General features: G+C 39.4%; 1 protein-coding gene across 4 annotated transcripts in view; it reads right to left on the reverse strand.

The window, feature by feature from the left end:
• Positions 1 to 9,962, reverse strand: part of METTL16 (methyltransferase like 16) — a 55,241-nt gene extending 45,279 nt beyond the window's left edge. The window contains exons 1-3 of one of the 4 annotated variants that reach the window (XM_031967806.1): positions 9,845 to 9,962; positions 3,790 to 3,992; positions 3,483 to 3,611 (exon numbers count right to left, since the gene is read on the reverse strand). In XM_031967806.1, the coding sequence (XP_031823666.1) occupies positions 3,483 to 3,610 (128 nt within the window). In that variant the 5' untranslated portion in view covers position 3,611; positions 3,790 to 3,992; positions 9,845 to 9,962. The other 3 variants (XM_031967807.1, XM_031967808.1, XM_031967809.1) reach the window with 3 other exon arrangements.
• Positions 9,963 to 10,338: the final 376 nt, after the last annotated feature.

Raw genomic sequence — 10,338 nt, forward strand, 5'->3', positions numbered from 1 at the left:
AAGAACCACGGCAGGATCAGAGGCTATTAGAAATGAGTAATTGCTCTTAGTACCACCTCCCAGGAGCATTTTACCTCACCCCTCACCCAGCCCCACCACCAGCCATCCTCAGTCCCTTCCCTCTGCCTAACATTCCACCCCATGTACTCCAACAGTGACGCCTTTGCTCCAGATTTCACCATCACATTAACCCCTCTGACCTTTGTCAAAACAGGAAAAGCTCAGAACACTTATCCTTGTGCTACCACAGAAATGAAGTTACTTCTCAAAATGCCACAAAGTCACCCCAGTCTGAAAACTATTATCAACAATAACCTGAGGACACAGGGAAACAGAGAACAGAGCAGATCAAAGATTGTGCACGGCTGATGGACTCCATCTCTCATCTCATAGAAGCCACAAAGTTTGAGTTACTGAAATTCAAAGAACTCAACTGTAGAATGTGGTCTCTATATCCACCACAGATGGAAATGTAGGAGGGAGGAAAACAAGTCAGAGAAAAGAAACAAGACCCTTAGCTATCTGTCAGCACTTCTGTGGGCTAGCCAGAAACATCTGATGACTTCAGGGTGAACAGTCTGCTGAACTGTAAGAACAGACAAGCATGTGTATGCTATTTGTAGTGTCAATGCTGCTAATTAAGTTCAGTGATGTCAGGAGTTCATCTTCTTTGTATTCCGCGCACCAGATCCAGTTCAATACTGGCAAGTTTACTTAGGTACCTTCTTTCTATTCAATAGGGTACGAGAGACAGATACCCTTAGGTGTCAAGAGTATCCAGGCAAGAATGTGGATTAGTGGGGTGGGGGCTTCCTTCAGAGGGCTAATGAACTGCCATTCTGGAGTTAGGGTGGGCAGGTGTTGGTGCCAAGTTCAAACTGGAGCTTTCACTCGAATTAGATAGAGACCAAGTCTCTAGACTCCACTTCTAACTTCCTGAGGTGATGGTAAAATACTTTGAAAACCTTAAAATAACATATCAATTATAGTAGAAGGTAAAAATCTGGACAAACATAAAAAAAAAAAAAAAATGAAAACAAAAAGTTGATGATCAACAAACTTTATACTAAAGAACAACAAACATACTAAGGAATCTTTCTGTCATCAGACAACAGCTGCCACAATCACTTTAGTGACAGCATCTTCAGCACAAGCAAGGGGGCTGACTTAAAGGACCTTTCCTGGAATCCGAGGGTTATATCCATGGACAGTGACCTAGAACATCTGCTCAACTCTATCCCAGACCTCAGTGCCCCAACTTGCTTTCTCACATCTATTCTTCTCCAGCTAAGAAAGAATGATTTTGGCATTCCTAACCTGCCATTGGGCCTGACCAATCACTAGTCCACCTGATGCACCAGACATGTTGGCAATCATGTCTCAATACCACATATACCAGATTCTCTTCCTTCTCATGCCTTAGTCATTTCTCCAGCATCTCCTCCCCCTTTCTTATATTCAAAGCCTCAGAATCCTGATCTGGAAAATGAAGATAATGTCTTAACTAATCTACCTTAATAATAAGTTAACATCTTAAATTAATGTCTAACTTCATGAAGGCAGGAGTCAGAACAGGACTTTAAAGACTTGATTGCCCAGAAACAATCAATCAGTAAGTGCCTACTATGTACACTTCTAAGTGCTAGGAAAATAAAGGAAACAATATCTACACTCAATAATATATTCTAGTACTTAAATATCTGAACTGAACCAAATGAAATAATATCTTGAGAACTGTGGGTATGTGGTTTGATGAGAGCCTTGAACCTAGGTGAATTTAAGGAAAACAAAGGGCCCAGGTTCACCTGAAAGATTGGTAAAGAAAACGCTAGGATATAAATGAGATTGAGACATTTTCCTTCTCCTAATACCTAGAAAAGAAAACATGCAAAAAGTTAAAAAAAAAAAAAAAAAAAAAAAAAGGAAAAAAAATGGTGGTCTTTATAATATGCTTAAAGATGTACAAAACATTTTCCATTTATTGTCTAGCCTTCTTTCACAATAAAGACAGGTCCCCCACTTTTACCAGTAGGGAAGCTTGAGAACCCAGAGGATTACGTGACCTGCCAGTCACATGATGTGCAAGGAAGGATTTTGACCCATTTCTCATCTGACCACAAAGTAAACAAGCTTTTCACCAAGCTGAGGCTGTCTTTCAGGGAGGCCTGGAAACTTACAACTTTGTTCTTAATGCTCTTCATCTAGAGACCCACCTACCCTTCTCTATAAAGACCACTGATATTTGATACAGTTAGGTTTTTTGGCATATACAGAATCCTCCAAAATGTGAATGGATAATCAAGATGGAAAGGGAAAAAAAGGCAATGTCCTGTCCCTATTCCTAAATTCCACAACCTTGAAGAAAACTTTAGAAAATCCCAATTCCAGCCTAGCTTTTTCCCTTACCAGTCCCTTGAAGAAAAAGAACAATGATCATCATCCTGGGAAAGTGCCAATTTAGCATCCATATTCCTTGACATTCCACAATAAGGAGGGAAAGGGAAAAAAAGCTACTGTTGCTATGAGGAAAGGCCAAGGAGTTGAATCTTCCACAGATGTTATTTCCTTAGCTATACCCAGAAAAAGAACTCTGGGAGATGACTAAAAACCATTACATTGAATTCCCAATCCCTATAGTTATGCACACCTGCATTTTTGATTTCCTTCACAAGCTAACTGTACAATAATTCAGAGTCTGATTCTTTTTGTACAGCAAAATAATGTTTTGGTCATGTATACTTATTGTGTATCTAAGTTATATTTTAATATATTTTAACATCTACTGGTCATCCTGACATTTAGGGGAGGGGGTGGGGGGGTAAGAGGTGAAAAATTGGAACAAGAGGTTTGGCAATTGTTAATGCTGTAAAGTTACCTATGTATATATCCTGTAAATAAAAGGCTATTAAATAAATTAAAAAAAAAAAAAAAAAAAAAAAAAAAAAAGAAAAAAAAAAAAAAAACCACAATGCCATTCTTCCCCTTTAAAAAAAAAAAAAAAAAATGTTATTTCCTTCTTTCTCCACCTCCCTCGATCCCACTCCAAACAACAGTACCAAACCCTTCCCCTAGCAGCAGGAGCAACCACAGAAGTAGTCCACTACTAAGTACTACCATGATTCCATCCTAAAAGTGTGAAAACTTCAAATTTCTAATCGCTATGCAGCTACCAGGGAACAAAAGCAGCAGCTCCTGATATTCCCATTTAGCTTACAGATATAAAGGAACAGGATCTTCTTGTACAATGTCTACCACCATTATATAGAATGTTCTAAAACATGTCTTCAGCTTCAAGTGACCTCTTCACCCCCTGAATCCCTGCCTCTCACCCCACCATCAAATTACTACATATCCCAATCATATAGATAATGGCCTCGGTACATATCCAAAATGTCCCCTTGCCTTCATAATATACCTCATATTTGAATCATATATCATCAAGATCCTACATAAATCAAATATTCCTTGGCTTATTAACCTACCTCACTCTTCCAGTCAGATTTATCTGGACATGCTGCTTAAAATCTGGATATTTGGAAGCCAAATATGCAAAATCTGGAGGTTTATCCTTGTACCTGTTCCTTGCATGCATTGATTTATTCAAAGCCATCCTAAAAGAATAAAATAGTAACATTTAGTACAAAACAGAAAACAAGTTATCACAATAGCCAATATTTAATTCTATTATATCTGTGTCAATCAAATCAAAAGCTAAAAATTAAAATTGCATCAAAATTAAAAGTGCATCATCTTTAAAAACAAAAAAAAAAAACCCAAAAGGACAGCTACCTTTTTTGGAGTGTCTTATCTTTAAGTGATAAGATTCATATCATGTGCATTCCTAAGTTATTATAGTAAGATGCTGATCATCTTCCTGGAATCAACTGATAAGGGCAGAGAAGCAGTGGTCTTTTGTCTAAGCAAACTGATTCCCAACTTTGGTTTCACTATATCCCTGAGTGTTTCCACTTTTCCCAAGTAATTGAGGAAATCTACATTAAGACAAAAAATAAAAATAATTCTCAGAAGAAAGTCATAAAACCATGAACATAGTTAAATCAAAATCCCCAAAAGGTTTCTATTCAAGAAATAGTCTGCCTCTAAGATCTGTGCAGAAGGGAGGAATTTATGACCAAAGAACATTATGAAATACAAAATGGATAATTTTATTTATAGTAAATTTAAAAAGCTTTGTATAAACAAAACCAATGCCGCCAAAACTAGAAGGGAAACAAAGTTAGGGGAAAATTTTTACATCCAGTGTTTCTGATAAAGACCTCATTTCTAAAATATATAGAAAACTGATTCAGATTTATAACAAGCCATTACCCAATTTGTAAATGCAAAGGATGTTAAAATTTCTAGTCATATGAAAAAATGCTCTAAATCACTATTGATTAGAAAAATGCAAATGAAGACAACTCTGAGGTACCACACTTCAGACCTCTCAGATTGACTAAGATGACAAGAAAAGATAAGGATAAACATTGGAGGGAATGTGGGAAAACTAGGACTTCAATACATTGTTAGTGGAGTTGTAAATTGATTCACACATTCAGGAGAGCAGACTGATTTCAAAAAAGTCTGGAAAGACTTATATGAATTGAAGCTAAATGGAGTAGAACCAAGAGAATGTTGTGCACAGTAAACAAGATCATATGGTGATCAACTCTGATGGACCTGACTCTTTTCAACTATAAGTGATTCAATTCCAAACAGACTTGTGAAGGAAAGAACCATCTGCATCCAGAGATGGAGAATGAATGTGGATCAAAGCAGAGCATTTTCAAATTTTGTTGTCGTTTTTTTTTTTCTTTGATCTGATTTTTCTTGTGCAGAAAGATGGATATGGAAATATATTTAGAAGAATTGCACATATTTAATCTATACTGGATTGCTTGCTGTCTAGGGGAGAAGGGGAAAGTGGGAGAAAAATCTGGAACATAAGGTTTCGCAAAGATGAATGTTGAAAACTTCTTTATGTGTATTTGGAAAAATTAAAAACTTTTCCACTCTTTTTGTTGTTGTTTGCTTGTATTTATTTCTTATTTTTTTCCAGTTTGATTTGATTTTTCTTGTGCGACAAGATAAATGTATATATGTATGAATATATTGGATTTAACATATATTTCTACCATGTTTATCACTTGCAATCACTTGCAATCTAGGAGAAGGGAGGAAAACATTGGAACACAAGGTTTTGCAAGGGTTAATGTCAAAAAATTATCCATGCATATATTTTGAAAAATAAAAAGCTTTAATTTAAAAATGAAAAAAGAATTAAATGATAATTACCAATAACAAGATAAATACATTTAGCTACAGATCTCAGCTACTGAAAAGAGAATTCTTTTTAAAGACGATTTCTCCCGTTATATCACTTTAGTCATTCAGTTGTCTGTAATAGTTCAAGTCCTTATATAGAGTTAAAGTCATTTTTGCAAATGTACCATTTCTTTTTTAAACTGAAAGTGTTCTTAACCAGGTAGGACTCAATAGATTCATATACAAGTCCATGAGTCAGAGACAGATAAAGCACTCAGAACTTACACTTGATCCTTCTCAGATCATTGTGTAATTTCATCTCAGTATTTCCCTGAGGGGTGGGGTTGGGACCTCCCTTTCTGCAGCCCTCTAGAGTAAGGACCTACAGATCTCCTGGCCCTTAGCCCAAAAACTGTTCTCCTTAATTCCAATCCTTTTAGGTTTACTGCCAACATCTGATGGAAAGGGTCACGAAAAGCAAGTGTCAAGCTCAAAGAGAAATGAGCACCACTCATCTGTAAGTAAATATCTTGAGGGCCACATACTGACTCAGTTTTCAAATGGACTATCTATAAATATTTCTCAATCATATTTTAATCTGGCTTGTCTGCATGGGGATTGGGAGGAGAGGAGTAGAGGACAACTGGGACAAAGAAAAAGATGGAAAAAAAGGAAAGGTAGAGACCTACAAAAGTGTGAGATGATGTACAAACCCATTAAATATGGAGACCGTTTGCAAGATAATGTCAATGCCAGGAAGATTGCTACTAAGTAGCCCATCCAATTAGGTACACAAGAGATACTAAATAAATTAATCTAAAAAAGAAAGGATTTTTTTTTTTTAAAGGGAAGATAGAAGCACAATACTAATGATTACCAAAGCAAATTACAATCGTAAACCAAATTCTGACAAGACAGGGGTCCCAGATGAGGAATGTTACAGGTAGACTTTAAAAGGCATCTTGTGTTATACATGATATAGTCATTAATATAAGTGGCTAGTTATTAAAAGTACAAAAGATGTTCCTCTTGATTTGAAGCTAAGATTCTAATACTTCAAATAACTCTAAATTAGTAGATGGCTTTCAGGGTTTCAGGCAAAGAAAAAAAGTTCATCACCCTGCAGGGCAAATCCCTGGAGGAATATATCTCCCAACCATCTTGCCAAGCTTAGGTTCTATCAATATAACCTTCTAGAACCCAGGGTAACAGCCAGTCTACAATGAGAGAGCAGAACAGGAACTTAGTAGAGGGAAAGCTGTGTACAACAATCAGAGATCAGTAAAACTGACAATCCCAAAGAATTATTTTCTCATTCATCTAATGTAAATTGTAGTACACCCTTTTCCAGGCTGAAGCTGGTACAAAAGTGTCCTAAAAGGGTTCAAAACAAGATCATTTCACTTCACTTTGATTTTTCTCAGCTGAGAAGTCATCACTACTCTCCCTGCTGACATCCATCCCATCTTTTTAAGCCCAGACCAAATGTGAGCTCCTCATAAAATCTTCCCTATCTAGAAGGGAAGCAATAAACTGGGAAAATATTTTTACAGTCAAAGGTTCTGATAAAGGACTCATTTCCAAAATATATAGAGAATTGATTCTAATTTATAAGAAATCAAGCCATTCTCCAATTGATAAATATTTGGTCAAAGGATATGAACAGACAATTCTCAGACGAAGAAAATGAAACTTTCTAGTCATATGAAAAGATGCTCCAAGTCACTGTTAATCAGAGAAATGCAAATTAAGACAACTCTGAGATATCACTACACACCTGTCAGAATGGCTATAATGACAGGAAAAGATAATGCGAAATGTTGGAGGGGATGTGGGAAAACAGGGACACTAATACATTGTTGGTGGAATTGTGAATACATCCAACCATTCTGGAGAGCAATTTGGAACTATGCTCAAAAAATTATCAAACTGTGCATACTCTTTAATCCAGCAGTGTTACTACTGGGCTTATATCCCAAAGAGATCATAAAGAATGTACACGAATGTTTGTGGCAGCCCTCTTTGTAGTGGCCAGAAACTTGAAACTAAGTGGATGTCCATCAGTCGGAGAATGGCTGAATAAATTGTGACATGAATATTATGAAATATTATTGTTCAGTAAGAAATGATCAACAGGATGATTTCAGAAAGGCCTGGAGAGACTTACACAAACTGATGCTGAGTGAAACGAGCAGAGCCAGGAGATCATTATAATACTTCAACAACAATACTATATGATGATCAATTCTGATGGACCTGGCCATCTTCAGCAATGAGAGGAACCAAATCAGTTCCAACGGAGCAGTAATGAACTGAACCAGCTACACCCAGTGAAAGAACTCTGGGAGATGACTAAGAACCATTACACTGAATTCCCAATCCCTATATTTTTGCCTGCCGGCATTTTGAATTTCTTACACAGGCTAATTGCACAATATTTTAGAGTCTGATTCCTTTTATACAGCAAAATAACGGTTTGGTCATGTATACTTATTTTGCATTTAATTTATACTTTAATGTATTTAACATCTACTGGTCATCCTGCCATCTAAGGGGGGGGGGGGGGAGAAGGAGGGGAAAAATTGGAAGAAAAGGTTTGTCAATTGTCAATGCTGTAAAATTATCCATGCATATAACTTGTAAATAAAAAGCTATTTAAAAAATTTAAAAAAATAAAATCTTCCCTATCCCATCAATTCAGTGATGTCCTTTCCAAACTCACAACTCATAAAAACAAAAACAAAACAAAACAAAAAAACCCAACAAGTATTATGTTTGCATTGCTCTTTTCTCCTTATATTGTTTATTACTGTGTATTGAGGAACCATGTAGTGGATAAAGTTAGCCGCAGGTCCAGAACCTGACTCTGACCCATCTGGGTGACCCTAGGCAAGTCCCTTAAGCTAGCAATGCTTTTTAACAGGGTTCTCACAATTTTTGGTCTCAGGACCCCTTTATACTCTTTAATTACTGAAGACATCAAAGAGCTTTTTGTTTACCAGGGCTATAGCTACTGGTATTTGTTATGTACAGTATTAAAATTTAAATGACTTATTATTATGAAAATTATTTTAACCTCATTTCTTTAACATCTGAAAACCTTTCAGGAACTCTAAAGGTCCCTGGATTACACTTTAATAAAGGCAGTTGCTCCAGAAAATTTGCTGGAACAGAGATGATGTTGACCTAAGTTAGCAGTTTCCTCATTCATAAGTTTCGTATAGCCATGAATCACAGATCAGTCCCTCTCCCGTTATTATTTCTCTATATGACATAAACCCTACTAGGATATAAACTCAAAAAGATGGGGATCATGTCCTAAACGCATACTTCTCAGTGTCTACAATAGTGGTGAACACTTGAACAATGTTTGCTGAACTATTAAAAAAAACCTCAGCATATCATGGCTTTAAAAAAAAAAAAAACACATCCAATATAGTAGGGGATATCTATGCCAGATATCTTAAAATTCACGATTTGTTCCCGCTCCCTCCTTTCCCCAACTCTCCAAGAGAACATTTTATTTTTACGACAATTCAGCAACAAACATTTTCTTCTACATGTATACACACTGTCTTCAAATTCCATAGGCACGTCCCACTTAACTGTAAATTCTGAAATCTGATTAAAAACTCATTTAGTAATTTTCTTGAAAGCAATGGCTTTATGGCGTCACCTTACAAAGTATAAATTGGTCAATTCGACTCTTCCAAAAAGCTTTCTGACAGCGACCCACAGAGCTAACACGGATCAAAAAAGTGATTCACCTTTGGGGAAATTAGTCATTCATCATTCGAGAAATTCTGATCCCACAGACTCCCAACACAGTTGCAGGAAACGGGGATAATGAGAAAAGTTGGGCCCACAAAATGACGGGGCACAGCTCAAAATTATGGAAGACCTGGACGAGACCTTCACAAGCGTCTGGTTCAATGCTTTCATTTTGCAGGCGAGGAAACTGAGGCCTGGAAACCCCCAAGAACCGACGGCGCAGGAGAAAGCCGATTCCCCGAACACGTCTGGGTGGTTGTGGATCTTAATCGAGATATTTTGTTTTGCCTCGACTTCACTTCTGAACTCGTGAGAGAAGATAAACTCCAAACGAAAAAGGAGGAAAAGGGCAATTCGGCCAAACCAACACATCTGCAGTGGGTCACCGTTTGTAAAACGGGGGAGCCCGAGTTCTGGGGGCGAAGGAGCGCGGGGAGGGCCTCTCAGGCCACCTCGCTTGTTCTACGCGGGGGAAACTGAGAGCTCGGGCCGTGCAGGGAAGCCGGGCAAAACGCAGAATCTGAGTCAGGTCCTGGGCCGGGCCGCCCGCCTCTCTCTTCGGTCTCGACCTTCAGCCTCGCCTGCCTCCCATCCTCGCCCGCTATCTGCAAGGGCAGCTCTAGGCCTCGGCTCTCGCCCCGGGGCTCCCTGCCCCCCCCCCCCGCTCCGGGGCGCGTCCCGCCGCGCCCCCCCCCCCCCCCCCCGGCAGGTGTCTGCCCTCCCAGCCAGACCGACCTCAGCCCCGCAGGCCCCTAAGGGGTCGCTTCAGCGACGTTGGCGGCACCCCCGAGCACCAGCTGTAACCTACCCCGGTCACAGGCTCCGCGCCGCCGCCGCTGCCGCTGCTTCAGGCGCCCAACACCCCTAGTAACGAACGCAAGCACGACGCGACCAGCGCGCCGCCATCTTGTACCGCGGTCTGAGTGGCCACGCCGCTCTCGCGAGGCTTGGCGGCCCCGACCCGAAGGGCAGAGCGGCAACTCTCGCGAGAGTCCAGAAATCCGTGACTAAGAGAGGGAAGAATGCGGTGGCCGCAGTGGCCCGCTAGGGGGCACTGGAAGGGAAGCACGTGGCGGGCGGGCCATAGGCGATTGTGTGGTTAACACCTAGCCTTGGATTAGTGCGCCCTAGAGAGCTAAAGAAAGCGTGTGGAATGCAATCCATTCCAATCTGGAACCATCTATTAAACACCCAGCGTGTGCAGGGTCCAGTTCCTCTGCCCTAGCCCTCTATGCCGGGATCTCGGGGAGTTCACATTCAATTACATGTAATTGGGCAGACAATTGGGGGAAACCGTGTAGC

The sequence above is a fragment of the Sarcophilus harrisii genome, chromosome 4, assembly GCF_902635505.1.
Source record: "Sarcophilus harrisii chromosome 4, mSarHar1.11, whole genome shotgun sequence".
NCBI classification, from domain to species: domain Eukaryota; kingdom Metazoa; phylum Chordata; class Mammalia; order Dasyuromorphia; family Dasyuridae; genus Sarcophilus; species Sarcophilus harrisii.